General features: G+C 53.4%; 1 protein-coding gene across 1 annotated transcript; it reads left to right on the forward strand.

Moving 5' to 3' along the window:
- The first annotated feature begins 498 nt into the window (after positions 1–498).
- CCDC22 (CCC complex scaffolding subunit CCDC22) lies at positions 499–15,518 on the forward strand. Its single transcript, XM_055375763.2, has 17 exons — positions 499–715; positions 2,099–2,276; positions 7,045–7,177; positions 7,915–8,021; positions 8,147–8,213; positions 8,313–8,491; positions 11,732–11,926; positions 12,496–12,558; positions 12,649–12,768; positions 13,189–13,308; positions 13,405–13,521; positions 13,631–13,732; positions 13,815–13,922; positions 14,165–14,260; positions 14,507–14,566; positions 14,649–14,723; positions 15,146–15,518. The coding sequence occupies exons 1-17, from the start codon at positions 666–668 to the stop codon at positions 15,257–15,259; spliced, it is 1,884 nt and encodes a 627-aa protein (XP_055231738.1). The 5' UTR covers positions 499–665; the 3' UTR covers positions 15,260–15,518.
- The last annotated feature ends 42 nt before the right edge of the window (positions 15,519–15,560 follow it).

The raw sequence follows: 15,560 nt of genomic DNA on the forward strand, positions 1-15,560 counted from the left end.
TTACAGGCGTGAGCCACTGCACCCAGCCGGTTACATAGATATTTGCTGTGTAATTATTCTTTGGAGTGTACAAATGTGTATCATATTAAAGCATTTATTGAATGCATGGACACTAGTAACTATAACTTACATAGTGCTTTCTTATCTTATGTGTCAGGCACATAGTACAATGTGCTTTATATAAATTAATTCTGTTTTAATCCTAAAAAGCAGGTACTGTCAATAGTCCCATTTTACAGATGAGGAGACTGAGACACAGGGAAGTAGTCGCTTTGTGTTAAAATTCTGCCCTTAATGTGTACACTTTTATAGCCTAGAAGATGAATGCCGCCTTAAACGAATGAGTCAGGAAGCCCCTTTCTGTCCGGCCCCTCCACTCCCCACCACACGGGTTGTTCCTTTTTCCCTTGGAAGAGCCCACTGGACTGCAGGTGGAAGAACTACAATTCCCAGCAGCTATTGCAAGCTCAACCTCCGTGCACACTCACCCCAGGCCTCACATCCGGCATGCGCCGTGCTTGCTCACAGAACTACACTTTCCAACTCTCCCCACACGACCCGTGACACTCTGTGGACCGCGAGCACGGAACAGGGTTTCTACAGCTGCTCCCCACTTTCTCGGACCCGGTCCTGGACCCAGCCCCCGACTCCGACACGGCTCCACCATGGAGGAGGCGGACCGAATCCTCATCCATTCGCTGCGCCAGGCCGGCACGTAAGGACAGAGCCCCCGCCCACCCCCGAAGCCCACATCCGGGACTCTAAAGCCCAGGACCCCGTTTCCCGGGAACCTTAAAACCCGGGATCCTGACATTCAGGGCTCCAACTCCAGGATCCTAAGACCCTCACCCCCTTACACACACACACGCACACACGCACACACACACCGCCCTCCCTGACACCGACATCAGAGGCCTCCCAAATCCTTTAACCATGATATTTGGTACACCCAAAGCTCTGGGACCCAGACACCTTGAGACGTTACAACCTTGAAACCTCAAGACCCGGAACCCTGTAATCTGGGGAATCTTAACATCAGTTCCCTGAGACCTTGTTATCTGGAGACCCTAAGACACCTGTGCCCTAAGAACCAGGGAGCGTAAAACCCCAGGACCCTGGCACTCGGGGACTCCAAAAAATCCCTGGACCAGATACTTGGGATCCTTCAAACTCCAGTTCCCCAAACTCCTGGGGCTTAAAAAAACCCAGGATTCTTTTTTTTTTTTTTTTCCTTTTCAGAGATGGAGTCTCGCTCTGTCGACTAGGCTGGAGTGCAGTGGCGTGATCTCAGCTCACTGCAGCCTCCGCCTCCCAGGTTCAAGTGATTCTCCTGCCTCAGCCTCCCAAGTAGCTGGTATTACAGCCGTGCGCCACCTTGCCCGGCTAATTTTTGTATTTTTAGCAGATACAGGGTTTCACCATGTTGGTCAGGCTGGTCTCCAACTCCTGACCTCAAGTGATCTGCCCGCCTCCGCCTCCCAAAGTGCTGGGATTACAGGTGTGAGCCACTGCGCCCAGCCAAAAAAACCCAGGATTCTAAAATCTGACATCAGCATTTGGTCACCCTGACGCACGAAGACTCCTCCGTTCAGGGGCCCTAAAAACCCAGGATGCCAACATCTAGGGAGTCTGATTTTTGTATTGCTTGAAACTAGGTGGTCTTGATATTCAGGGATCTTGATACCCAGGGACCCTGACATTTGGAACTTCTGAAAACAGCAGCCTCCTAAAATCTAGTCTTCTCAAAACTCTAGCAGCTCAATATGTATGCAAAGAACATACTATCTGGGAACCAAGAAACCCAGAGATTGTGCCACCTGGACCCTTTCACCTTCCCAGACTCCCAAATTTTGATATTTTTCTAAACTGAGTTCTCTTCCACCCACCATTCTCCTACTCCAAGATCTTAGGACTTGAGGATTTCCCTAGTTCCTGGTTTTCCAAATGGAAGTCACAGTCACCAACATCCAGGATCTGTCTGAACTGTAGGCATCCTCCCTGCCCCTACCCTGGTACTAGTGTTTCCAAAAGGCTGCAGGGCTCAGCCTGATCCCTGTTGCCTGACTATTCCTGCGATCAAGCTGGTCCCCTTCTTCAGGGCAGTTCCTCCAGATGTGCAGACCTTGCGCGCCTTCACCACTGAGCTGGTTGTAGAGGCTGTGGTCCGCTGCCTGCGTGTGATCAACCCTACGGTGGGCTCTGGCCTCAGCCCTCTGCTGCCTCTTGCCATGTCTGCCCGGTTCCGCCTGGCCATGAGCCTGGCTCAGGCCTGCATGGTGAGTGGCCCTCCTCCTAATGCACACATCCTCTTCCTTCCTCTTTTACAAAGTAACCAAGTTCCTTTGCAACACTTGCCTTTCCTCTGCAACACTTGCCTTTCCTCTGCAACACTTGCCTTTCCTCTGCAACACTTGCCTTTCCTCTGCAACACTTGCCTTTCCTCTGTCATTTTTCCTGCGGCTTAGTTTTCATTAGTGGTTAAGGCTGCTGACTGTACTCCCAAACTGCCTGAGTAGTTTAGATCCTAGCCCCACCACTTGGTAACTGTGTGACCCTAACCCTTCTGGGCCCCAGTTTTCCTATTTGTGAAATGGAGATAATAAATGTAGGGCTTTTATGAGGAGCAAATGAGTTTATCCAGTTTGCACCTGGGCTGCTCCTGGCTTCTATGGTTTAAATTTAGCTGCAAAATACCACCCCCACCCCATAGTATCCATTTCCTAGTTCCAGAAAATACTCTGTCTGGGTCATATACTCCTAAACTAATCACTCTGTGCTCTGATTGGCCCAGTCTGGATGACATGGTCATTCCTTTTTTTTTTTTTTTTTTTTTGAGATGGAGTCTCACTTTGTCGCCCAAGCTGGAGTGCAGTGGTGCGATCTTGGCTCACTGCAACCTCCGCCTCCCGGGTTCAAGCAATTCTCCTGCCTCAGCCTCCCGAGTAGCTGGGACTACAGGCGTGTGCCACCACACCCAACTAATTTTCATGTTTTTAGTAGAGACGGGGTTTCACCATGTTGGCCGGGATGGTTTTAATCTCTTGACCTCATGATCCACCTGCCTTGGCCTCCCAAAGTGCTGGGATTACAGGAGTGAGCCACCGTGCCCAGCCTTTTCTTTTCTTTTTTTCTTTTTTTGATGTGAAGTCTCTCTCTGTCACCCAAGCTGGAATGCAGTGGCATGATCTCGGCTCACGGCTCACTGCAACCTCCGTCTCCTGGGTTCAAGTGATTCTCCTGCCTCAGCCTCCTGAGTAGCTGGGACTACAGGCATGCACCACCATGCCCGGTTAATTTTTGTATTTTTAGTAGAGACGGGGTTTCACTATGTTGGCTAGGCTGGTCTTGAACTCCTGACCTCGTGATCTGCCCACCTCGGCCTCCCAAAGTGCTGGGATTACAGGCGTGAGCCACCGCGCCTGGCCGACACGGTCATTCCTATAGGACACTGTGATTAGCCACTCCTTCAGGATCCCGTGGAGTTGGGATAAGGATGATTATCCAAAGAAAGGCATGCTGGTTACCTAAAAGAGTGTCTGCTATATTACCTCTGTGGGAACCACATATCCTGCCTCTGCTAAGAGCAATTCCAACAATGTCTCTGTGACAGAATAAATAAAGTGCTTTTCTTTTTAAAAATATTTTAATTTTTTTAGAGGTAAGTGTCTTGCTATATTGCCCAGGCTGGTCTTGAACTCCTGGCCTCAAGAGATTCTCCTGCCTCTGCCTCACTAGTAGCTAGGACTATAAGCACATGCCACCCTGCCCGAGAATTTTTTAATTTTTCGTAGAGACGGGGTCTCGCTTTTGTAGAGATGTTGCCCAGGCTGGTCTCAAGCTCCTGGCCTCAAGCAATCTTCCCGCCTTGGCCTCCTGAGTAGTTGGGACTACAGGCGTGCACCACTGTGCCTGGTAAAGAGCCATTCTGATGAAACACTCACCCATTCCCAGTATAGAGCTGAGTCCAGGAGTCCAGTTCCTGTATTCAAGAGCTGCAAGTAATGCCACTCCCCCTGGCTCACTCACTCTGTGACTTTGGGCCAGTCTTTTTTTTTTTTGAAGCCCAGGCTGGAGTGCAGTGGCGCAATCTCGGCTTACTGCAACCTCCTCTGCCTCCTGGGTTCAAGCAATTCTCCTGCCTCAGCCTCCCGAGTGGCTGGGATTACAGGTGTCTGCCACTGTGCCCGGCTAATTTTTTTGTATTTTTAGTGGAGACGGGGTTTCACCATCTTGGCCAGGCTGGTCTTGAACTCCTGACCTTGTGATCCACCCACCTCAGCCTCCCAAAGTGTTGGGATTACAGGTGTGAGCCATGGCTCTCTTAACCTTTTTGAGGCTAAGTTTCCACATGTGTAAAATGGGTATAAGAATTGTAGCTACTGTATAGGGTCACTGTGAGGATTAAACATGAGTTAATGTGTGAAAAGCTGGTTATAATAAGCTTTGCATAAATGGGATTACTATTATTGGATAGGTCCGATCTGGAACCTGTGGCTACATAGTGAATGGAAACACTTTGAACTGACCCAGGAAGTATATGGTGGTGGAGGGACGATAGAGTAACTACCGTGAAAACTTTCATTTAGATGTAGGGGACTGGGTGGCTAGAGTTGTTAAATTCGGGCCTTGCTTGTGCAGTCTCTGTCTCTTAGCAACAGGTCTCAGAGCTCCATCCATCCGTTCGCTCTCAGGTTCACCCAGCTCTCAGGAGTTGTCACATTGTTCTCTCTGGGGCTCTTGGTGGCCTTATGAGGCAGGCAGTCTGTCCCCTGGCCCAGGACTGTATGTATTCTTAAGGTTAGCACTTAATAGGGGGGAAGTTATGTCTTCTGTTTGCAGAGGAGAGTACACAGCAGGAGGTGTTGAGGTGGGGGCTCAGGCTTCCCGCAGTTCTCTGTTCTTCTCTCAGTGCTGTCTCTCTTGGATTTTGTTTACCTGCTTTTGCTTACATTGATTTTAGTGGGAGTTAGTGACTATGGCTTTTCCAGTGGCCAGGAGGTACATGTGGGCTGGGCACGTTGGCTCTTGCATGTAATCCCAGCACTTTGGGAGTCTGAGGTGGGAGGATCAGTTGAGCCCAGGAGCTCGAGATCAGCCTGGGCAACATAGTGAGACCCCCATCTCTACAGAAAATAAAAAAAATAGCTGGGCATGGTGGCACACGCCTGTGGTCCCAGCTACGTGGGAGGCTGAGGTAGGAGGATTGCTTGAGCCTGGGAGGTCCAGGCTGCAGTGGGCTGTGATTGCGCCACTGCACTCTAGCCTGGGAAACAGAGTGAAACCCCATCTCCAAAAAAAAAAAGACTGGGGACGGTGGCTCCTGTAATTCCAGCACTTTGGGAGGTGGAGGCGGGCAGATCACCAGAGGTCAGGAGTTTGAGACCAGCCTGGCCAACATGGCGAAACCCCGTCTCTACTAAAAATACAAAAATTAGCCTGGTGTGGTGGTGTGTGCCTGTAATCCCAGCTACTCAGGAGGCTGAGGCAGGAGAATCGCTTGAACCCAGGAGGCGGAGGTTCCAGTGAGTCGATATCGCACCACTGCACTCCAGCCTGAGCGACAGAGCAAGACTCTTGTTTCCAAAAAAATAAAAAACAGGTACATATGGTTGTCTGGCCCCCAGCAGCCTTGGTTTACCAGCAGCAGGCAAAAGGGGTTCTCTTAATCCAGCTGTGTGCTGTCCCTGTAGCCCCCCCTCAACTCAGCACTGCCATGTTCTGGCATCTTTTCTTCATATGCCCTGCTCCTGGCAACAGTTTCTGCACCTTAGCCACCTCCATATTTTGGCACCTTCCCCACTCCTGGAATGAGTTTCTATATCAGTCACAGCTCTTTGATTGCATATGTTGGAAAAAATCCAAAGTAAAATACCTTAAAAGCCAGTGGTTATACTTATTTGACCTTGCGCCTCCAAAATAAATATATCTTGCATTGTGACCCAGTATACTCCTAAGTATAGAATAATGATGGCTTCTAAGTGTACTCTGTGCCAGGCCTGTGGTAAGTAACATGGTGTTAACTCATTTAATTCTCAGGACAACCTTCTGCTATATGTACTGTTGGTATACCCTCTTTCAGATGAAGAAAGTGAAGCACAGAGGGGTTAAGTGATCTGCCTGAGGTCGTATAGTTGGTAAGAGGCAAATCTTGGGTTTGAATCCAGGAAGTCTGCTTTCAGAGTCCATGCAGTTCCAAAGCAGTGGCAACTCTGGAAGAAAAAGGCTTTCCTAGGCCGGGTGTGGTGATTCCCACCTGTAATCCCAGCACTTTGGGAGGCTGAGGTGGGCAGATTGCTTGAGCCCAGGAGTTTGAGACCAGCCTGGCCAACATGGTGTAGCCCTGTCTGCACTAAAAATACAAAAATTAGCCGGGTGTGGTGGCACGCACCTGTAATCCCAGCTACTCGGGAGGCTTCGTGGGAGGATCACTTGAGCCCAGGAGGCAGAGGTTCCAGTGAGCCAAGATCACGCTACTGCACTCCAGCCTGAGCGACAGAGCGAGACCCTGTCTCAAAAAAAAAAAAAAAAAAAAAAAGGGAAAAAGGCTTTCTTTCTCTCCTGGCCTGTTTCCTCAGTCCCCATCAGAACCCTCATGAGTCCTTTTGTTCTGAGCTATTGTGCTTCTGGTCTTTTTGGCCTGTTTATTTTTAGGCACTCTTTCTATAATAGGTAGATTTGCTCTTTACCTATGATATGGGCTCCAAATATTTTTTCCCAACTTGTCATTAACTTTTAACTTTGCTTATTCTATTTTCTTTAAATATTTTCTTTCTTTTCATGTATTCAAAAGTACCCATCTTTTCTTTTATGGCCTCTGGATTTTGAGTCATAGAAAGGCCAGAGCTTTAATCTTGTTTCTTGTTCTCTGTAGCGTTGACTATCATCACTTTGTGACTCCCCCCAGGGCCCAGAGGCCTTGGGGAGCCGGGGGAGGTTGGGAGGGTGGTGGTTAGTGAGAAAGCGGGAGCGTTTTCAGCCTAGGCCCAAGTCTCCCAGGGCAGGAGGACCCTGCCTGCTTCCTGATAGCCGCCCACCAACCCTCAGGACCTGGGCTATCCCTTGGAGCTTGGCTATCAGAACTTCCTCTACCCCAGTGAGCCTGACCTCCGAGACCTGCTTCTCTTCTTGGCTGAGCGTCTGCCCACCGATGCCTCTGAGGATGCAGACCAGCCTGCAGGTACTGGGTGTCTGGGGTGTGGGCAGGGGCGGTGAGGGGAGAGGAGGGCCTTCTAGGGGCTGTAGGGCTGAGAGAGGTAGAGGTGGTAAAAAGGTTGATGGGTAGGGGTGGCGGTATGTGCCTTCAGGAGAGCTAGGCAGGAGGATTAGGCATCAGAGAGGGGCTACAGGGCAGGGGGCAGGGGGCTGAGGTTGAGCTGACCCCGGTGGTGCATTGGTGCGGGGAGGGGCCTCCCTGACTCAACCCCTGTGCCCTCCCTCTCTCTCACTTGGCTCTAACCACTTGGGCCTCCTGGGTGCTACTCAAACATACCCCAGTACACTCCCGCCTCTGCACCTTTGTATCGTTGGTTACCTTTCCCCTAGGTACCCTCATGGTTCACTCCCTTACCTCTTTGAGGTTAACCTCCTCTCCGCAGCCCTCTCCTGATCCCCACCTGGCTGCAGTCTGGATGGTATTCAGGATCCTATTCATGATCTCTCTCCTCTGCTAGCTTGCCGGCTCCCTGAGGGCAGGGACCTTTATCCAGTTTGTTCCACGAAGTAGCCCTAGTGTCTAGAACAGCGACCTGTACATAGTAGGTGCTCGGTGTTTGTTGAATGACTGAACGTGAGAACGCAAGCTGGATAGATGTGTATCTCTGGATGGGGGTCAGGAGTGGAGGCTGGTCTCCTAGGGTATGCCCTTTTGGATTTGCAGCATTGTCATCTGATTCACTTCCTCCCTGTCCCCCATAGGTGACTCAGCTATTCTCCTCCGGGCCATTGGGAGCCAAATTCGGGACCAGCTGGCACTGCCTTGGGTCCCGCCCCTCCTTCGCACTCCCAAGCTGCAGCACCTCCAGGTGAGACCCCTGACTCCCATGGATCTTCTCTTGTCCCCGTCTGGGTGCCCAGGGTTTTGGCCCCCTACCCCTGGCAACCCTCATCCCACTTCACCCTGGAGATTCTGAGCCTGCTCTCCCACCAGGGCTCGGCCCTCCAGAAGCCTTTCCATGCCAGCAGGCTGGTCATGCCAGAATTGAGTTCCAGAGGCGGTGAGCATGAGGCTGTGGGGAGGGGTGAGGAGGAAGGTGGGGGGGACCCTCATAGCGTTGCCATGCGGCAGGGCCAGCTGACTCTGTTCCTGCCTCCAGAGCCACGGGAGTTCCAGGCGAGTCCCCTGCTGCTTCCAGTCCCTACCCAGGTGCCTCAGCCTGTTGGAAGGGTGGCCTCGCTCCTCGAACACCATGCCCTGCAGCTCTGCCAGCAGACGGGCCGGGACCGGCCAGGGGATGAGGACTGGGTCCACCGGACATCCCGCCTCCCACCCCAGGTACAGCCAGATGCCTGGCTCCCTGCTGTCTGGGCTGCTGCTCACTGACACTTCCGCTGGTCCTCTGCTCTCCTTCCCCACTTTGTCCCTCCCTTCCATTGTTTCCCCTCTGTGTGTGCTTACCTAGCTCCCCACATGAAAGAACACTGGAGTCAGAAAAAAGGAGAACCTGGGACAAGTCAGTATCCCTCCTCAGAGCCTTGGTTTCCTGTGCTAAAAAATTGGGTAGTAATAGTGCTCTCCTCTCAGGGCAGTAGTTAGACTGAATAATGTGCGTGAGATTCCTGGCAACTGGAGCAATCCAGATTGGCTACCTGCCTTCATCATTCATTAATTCATTCATTCATTTGGAGTCTTGCTCTGTCACCCAGGCTGGAGTGCAGTGGCATGATCTCAGCACACTGCAACCTCCATCTCCCGGGTTCAAGCGATTCTCCTGCCTCAGCCTCCCAAGTAGCTGGGATTACAGGCTTGCACCACCACACCTGGCTAATTTTTATATTTTTAGTAGAGACAGGGTTTTGCCATGTTGGCTAGGCTGGTCTCGAATTCCTGACCTCAGGTGATCTGCCCACCTTGGCCTCCCAAAGTGTTGGGATTACAGGCATGAGCCACCGCACCCGGCCCTAATCTTTCTCTGTTTCTGCACTTGTCACTGATGTTCATTTTTCTGGTTTCTAGGTTTTTGCACAATTTCTGCCTGTCCCCATTATTCTAGTTCTGTGTTTTTGCTGCTCCTCTTTCTTACCTCTCTGTCTCCTCATTTCTGTACTGAATTCCTCTCTCGCTCTGTCTACCTATCTGTTCCCCCTTCTCCTCTGTCTACTTCTTTATCTGTCCCCTCTTCTTCTCTGTGCACCTTTTTATCTGTGTCCCCTTCTGCTCTGTCCACCTCTGTATCTCTTCCCTTCCTTGCTGTCCACCTATATCTGTCACCCCTCTGCCTCTGTTTACTTCTTAATCTCTCTCCTCTTCCTCTCTGTCCACCTCTGTATCTGTTGCCCCTTCCCTCTGTCCCCTTATCTCTCCCTTCTTCCTCTCTGTCCACCTCTGTATTTGTCCCTCCTCCCCTTCTGTCCATTCCATCTCTTTATCTGTCCTCTCTTCTTCTTTTTTTTTGAGACGGGGTCTCGCTCTGTCACCCAGGCTGGACTACAATGGCATGATCAGGGCTCAAGGAAGCCTCAAATTCCCGGGCTCAAGCAATCTTCCCACCTCAGGCATCTGAGTAGCTGGGTCTACAGGTGCGTGCGCCCGGCTAATTTTTGTATTTTTTGTAGAGATGGGGTTTTGCCATGTTGACCAGGCTGGTCTCGAACTCCTGACCTGAAGCAATCTGCCCACCTTGGCCTCCCAAAGTGCTGGGATTACAGGCATGAGCCACCATGCCCAGCCCCCTCTTCTTCTCTGTCAACCTCTTTGTCCCCTCTTCTTCTCTATCCATCTCTGTATCTGTCCCCTCTTCCCCTCTGTCCACTTATCTGTCCCCTCTTCCTCTGTCCACCTCTGCATCTGTCCCCTCCTTCTCTCTGTCCACCTCTCTGTCACCCCTCTCCCTCTGTCCATTTCTTTATCTGTCCCCTTTTCCTCTCTGTCCACTTCTCTTTTTCCCTCCCTCCATTCTGCTCTCCTATTTCTGTTCCCTCTTCCTCTGTGTTCACCCAGGTATCAGTACCCCTCCCCTTCTGTCCACCTTTATATCTGTCCCCTCTTCCTCTCTGTCCACCTCTGTATTTGGCCCCCCTCCCCTTCTGTCTGCCTCTTTATCTGTCTCCTCTTCCTCTGTGTCCACATCTCTGTCTGCCCCTCTTTTTCTCCACCTCTGTGTCGGCCCCCTCCTGGTCTGTCCACTTTTTTATCTGTCCTCTCTTTCTGTCTTCACCTCTGTGTCTTTTTACATTTTTATTTTTTTATCATTATTATTATTTTTTGAGATGGAGTCTCGCTCTGTCACCCAGGCTGGAGTACAGTGGTACGATCTCAGCTCACTGCAACCTCTGCCTCCCGGGTTCAAGTGATTCTCCTGCCTCAGCCTCCCACATAGCTAGGACTACAGGCATGCACCACCACGCCCAGCTAATTTTTGTATTTTTAGTAGAGACAGGGTTTCACCATGTTGGCCAGGATGGTCTCGATCTCTTGACCTCATGATCCATCTGCCTTGGCCTCCCAAAGTGTTGTGATTACAGGCGTGAGCCACCACGCCTGGCTGTCTGTCTTTGTTTTTATATCTGTAGTAATTTTCAAACATAGAGAGAATATTCTAGTGAATCCTATGTACCATTTTGCCAACTTTTCTTCATCTTTTCTCTCCCAACTTTTTCTTTGTTGCTGTATTATTTTAAAGCAAATCTCAGACATCATGTCATTTCAGCTCTAAATACTTAGGACTACATCTCTTAACTCATAAGGACATTCAGTTTTCAAGGTAACCACTGGACCATTTTCATGGCTAATGAAGTTAACAATAATATCTTGTGGGTTTTTTTTTTGTTTTTTTTTGTTTTGTTTTTGAGATGGAGTCTCGCTCTGTTGCCCAGGCTGGAGTGCAATGGCGTGATGTCGCTTCACTGCAACCTCCACTTCCTGGGTTCAAGCCATTCTCCTGCCTCAGCCCCCAAGTAGCTGGAATTACAGGAGCACACTAAGTTTTGTATTTTTAGTAGAGTCGGGGTTTTACCATGTTGGCCAGGCTGGTCTTGATCTCCTGACCTCAGGTGATCTACCTACCTTGGCCTTTCAAAGGGCTAGGATTATAGGCATGAGCCACCGTACCCGGCCAACAATGATATCTTAATACCATCCAATACTTGAGTTCATAATCAGATTTTCCCATTATCTTGAAACTCTGTTGTCCCTCTCTTGCCTCTCTCTCTCTGCCTCTTTCTGTGCTTGGTACCTTTGATTCCCTGTCTCTGCCCTGTCCCCCGATATCCTGTCTATGCTTCTCTTGGATTTGGGGGCTCTAGGCCCACCCCCCTCTCTTCCCACATCCTTCTCCAGCATGGGGATCTAGTGGGTGGAGAGAAGTATGTCTGTGAGCAAGAGGAGACCCCTGTCCTCGAGGAGATCCCAGGCTGGTGGAGCAGGAGAGTAGAGCAGGGCCTGCCTTAGTGGGAAGGCTGGAGGGTGGGGGTGACTTGTCTGTATACTCTTGCCAGGGGGTCCTTGGAGGAGGCAGGGCCTTGGGTGCTAGGTGGGCCCCTACACCTTCCTGCTTCCCCCGCCTTTTCTCCCCAGGAGGACACACGGGCTCAGCGGCAGCGGCTGCAGAAGCAACTGACTGAGCATCTGCGCCAAAGCTGGGGCCTGCTTGGGGCCCCCATACAAGCCCGGGACCTGGGAGAGCTGCTGCAGGCCTGGGGTGCTGGGGCCAAGACTGGTGCTCCTAAGGGCTCCCGCTTCACGCACTCAGAGAAGTTCACCTTCCATCTGGTGGGTGCGCCTGAGGACATGAGATGTGTGGATGGGCGTGGCAGGCTTGGAGGGTGGCTTTTTGTGTCAGCACCACACCTTTATCCACACAGGTTCCTGTGTTCCCACTGGACAGGCCCTCGCCCCACTGTGGGATGGGTACCCAGAGGGGTCCCCTAGCTTATTAGGGACTTGACTGGAGAAAATGTGGATAGGTGGGAACCATGCAAGGGTGTGGGGGTGTTCTTGGGGCAACACCCCCTTTCCTCAGGCAGTTTCCTTTGAGCATATCTTCTGTCCTAAGATGTTCACTCTGAGGGCCCCCCATCCTTCTCATGGGCATTTGAGGCTTGAGAGATGGGGCAGGTGGGTAGGAGCTGTGACAGGGTCAGGGAGCTTTCTCCACGAGCAAGCACTCTGGCCCGAGGTTGCAGATGGTGCCTTTACCCACATAGTCACAGTCTGGCCACCATCGGTGCTTCAGTGGGCATGCATGCCGCACTGGGGGCAGTTCTCAGGGGAGGCTGAGGCTGGGCCATGTGAGGAACGGCCTTCCCTGGCAGCCAGGATGCCCCTCGTCACTCCCTTAGGAGCCCCAGGCCCAGGCCACTCAGGTGTCAGATGTGCCAGCCACCTCCCGGCGGCCTGAACAGGTGAGCAGAGTGGTTTGGAGGGGGGTGTCCCAGGCCCTTGCTTGTCTACTGGGCCTGACACCCCAACCCTGACTGGCCTGGGCCTCCCAGGTCACGTGGGCAGCTCAGGAACAGGAGCTCGAGTCCCTTCGGGAGCAGCTGGAAGGAGTGAACCGCAGCATTGAGGAGGTTGAGGCCGACATGAAGACCCTGGGCGTCAGCTTTGTGCAGGTAAGGGGCGGAGGAGGGGCTGCGCGTTGGGCTAGGTCAGAAGGAGGGCCTCGGGGTGTGAGGGACTAGATGGGGCAAGAGGTGCTCTGTAGAGGTCTGCACATGGCAGAAGGGTTCCTGGGAGCCATTAGGGATCTGTGGGCCTCTTGAGGGTGGCTATGAGAATCAGGCCAGGGTGAGGGTCTGTGGGCATCTATGGGGCACCGTGGGTCTGCATGGGCAGGGGATTGAGGGGTCCTCGGAGGGTCTGTGGGCATCTGTGGGGTAACCACGGGTCTGCATGGACGGGATTAGGGGGTCCTCGGGGTCCTTGGCACCAGCGTGGAGCTGTTAGAGAGGCCTATGGGGGCCACAGGGGTGTAGAGTCATCTGTGGAGCTCCATGGGGGCTGTGGCATGTGACTGGGTATCCGCCGGCCAGGCAGAGTCTGAGTGCCGGCACAGCGAGCTCAGCACAGTGGAGCGTGAGCAGGCCCTGCGCCTGAAGAGCCGCGCGGTGGAGCTGCTGCCTGATGGGGCTGCCAACCTTGCCAAGCTGCAGGTGGGGTTGGGGCTGTGGCTGGGCGGAGAGGGGCAGGGTGGGGCGGGGTGGGGTTGGAGGGCCCAGCCTGTGTGACATGTACCCATCCCCCACCAGCTTGTGGTGGAGAATAGTGCCCAGCGGGTCATCCACTTGGCCGGTCAGTGGGAGAAACACCGGGTCCCACTCCTCGCTGAGTACCGCCACCTCCGAAAGCTGCAGGATTGCAGAGAGGTAAGCAGTGGGGCCCTGGGCTGTGGGCTGGCCAGGGCAGGCTCGATCCCTCTCTAGGGGGCCATCCCTATGCTCTGCTCACTGTCTTCTGCCTGTGGGCTCATGGCAGCTGGAATCTTCTCGACGGCTGGCAGAGATCCAAGAACTGCACCAGAGTGTCCGGGCGGCTGCTGAAGAGGCCCGCAGGAAGGAGGAGGTCTATAAGCAGCTGGTAAGGCCTGTGTGAGGGACCTGGGTAGCTTAGGAGGGTGGGGGGATGGTCCTGGGGCAGTGCCTGCTATATCCCTGCCTAGGTGTCAGAGCTGGAGACTCTGCCCAGAGATGTGTCCCGGCTGGCCTACACCCAGCGCATCCTGGAGATCGTGGGCAACATCCGGAAGCAGAAGGAAGAGATCACCAAGGTACACTGCCAGGGCCATGGAGGGTGGGTCATGTGGGCTGTCAGGCATAGTGTGGCTGCACAGGGACCTCACACCCTCAGGCAGAGCTGTCCAGTCACACTCTAACACAGAATAGTCACACACAATCCATCCCAGTCACCCCTGACACAGTGACACAGTCCCTGTCTGGTACACATGAGGACCCTCCACTGCTAGCCAGCCTGCCCCAGGCAGGGGCTCATGGCCGCCATGGTGTCTGCCAGATCTTGTCTGATACGAAGGAGCTTCAGAAGGAAATCAACTCCCTATCTGGGAAGCTGGACCGGACGTTTGCGGTGACTGATGAGCTTGTGTTCAAGGTGTGGGGCAGGTTGGGCGGGGGTGAGTGGGGTGAGGCTGGGCTGCTGCCTTGTGCATCTGCTAATGGGCTGGCTGGGGTCCAGACCCAGGCCCTGTGCGAGGCTGGAGGTGCACTGATACCCAGGGCTGGCTTTGTTTCATGGAGGATGAAGCTAGTTGGGTGGTGGGAGAGGGTGGCCTTCTTAGGGCATGGAGATGGTCAAGGGCAGCCCACTGATACCTTTGAGGTCCCTGTGTCTGGTCAGGATGCCAAGAAGGACGATGCTGTTCGGAAGGCCTATAAGTATCTAGCTGCTCTGCACGAGGTGAGGGGAGACATGTGCCTGGGGTGGGGCTGCTGGGGGTGGGTGGGACTGGGTGCAAGCCTTCTGCTCCTGTTGTCCCCAGAACTGCAGCCAGCTCATCCAGACCATCGAGGACACAGGCACCATCATGCGGGAGGTTCGAGACCTCGAGGAGCAGGTGAGGCCTGGGGGCAGGATGGGGAGCCAGGGCAGGCCGGGGGGACAGTTCCTCAGGTTATGCTGAGAGAGGCTGTGGAGCCACACACAGCCTATGGCTGGACACCCAGCCCTGCCCCTTAGTGCCTGTGACCTGGGACAGGCAAGTGGCCTACTGTGAGCCCCAGCTTCCACCCCAAGGGCCCTCCTGTCTGCCTCCCAGGGCCATGGGCAGAGGCTTCAGCTTAAAGATGTAGGGGGAATCCTGCCACATGGCGAAGGATGCTTTGGGTAGAGGGAACACCACACGAGGCCTGGCCATGGGACAGAGCAGGCTGTTGGAGTTGGTGGGAGGGGCCCAGAGTGGCTGTGATGGGGGCTGGTGAGCAGGAGCTGGGAAAGGGGCTGTGTGTGCTGAGGGGGCATGTGTTCACATTGCCTCAGATTGAGACAGAGCTGGGCAAGAAGACCCTCAGCAACCTGGAGAAGATCCGGGAGGACTACCGAGCCCTCCGCCAGGAGAATGCTGGCCTCCTAGGCCGGGTCCGGGAGGCCTGAGGAGCCGCCGGCAGAGGTCTCTCCCCAGCCTCAGGCAGGGATTTGGGGTGCTGGAGGCAGTGGCCAAGCACATGCCCTAGCTACTTCCTCCGCTGTCCAGTTCCTCCTGCTGCGGCCTTGGACCCAGACCCCTGCCCACTGACCGCAACCCTTATATGGGGTGATAGTCCAGCATGTGGGGAGCTCGGCTGCAGTTTATTGGGGACGGTACTGTGGGTTGGGGGCCTTGGATCCCAAATAAATGAGTAGTTCCTTTGCAGTCTAAGCTGAGGCATGGATCAGGGCTCAGGGAATGGGAGTG

The sequence above is a fragment of the Gorilla gorilla genome, chromosome X (genome assembly GCF_029281585.2).
Source record: "Gorilla gorilla gorilla isolate KB3781 chromosome X, NHGRI_mGorGor1-v2.1_pri, whole genome shotgun sequence".
Lineage (NCBI taxonomy): Eukaryota > Metazoa > Chordata > Mammalia > Primates > Hominidae > Gorilla > Gorilla gorilla.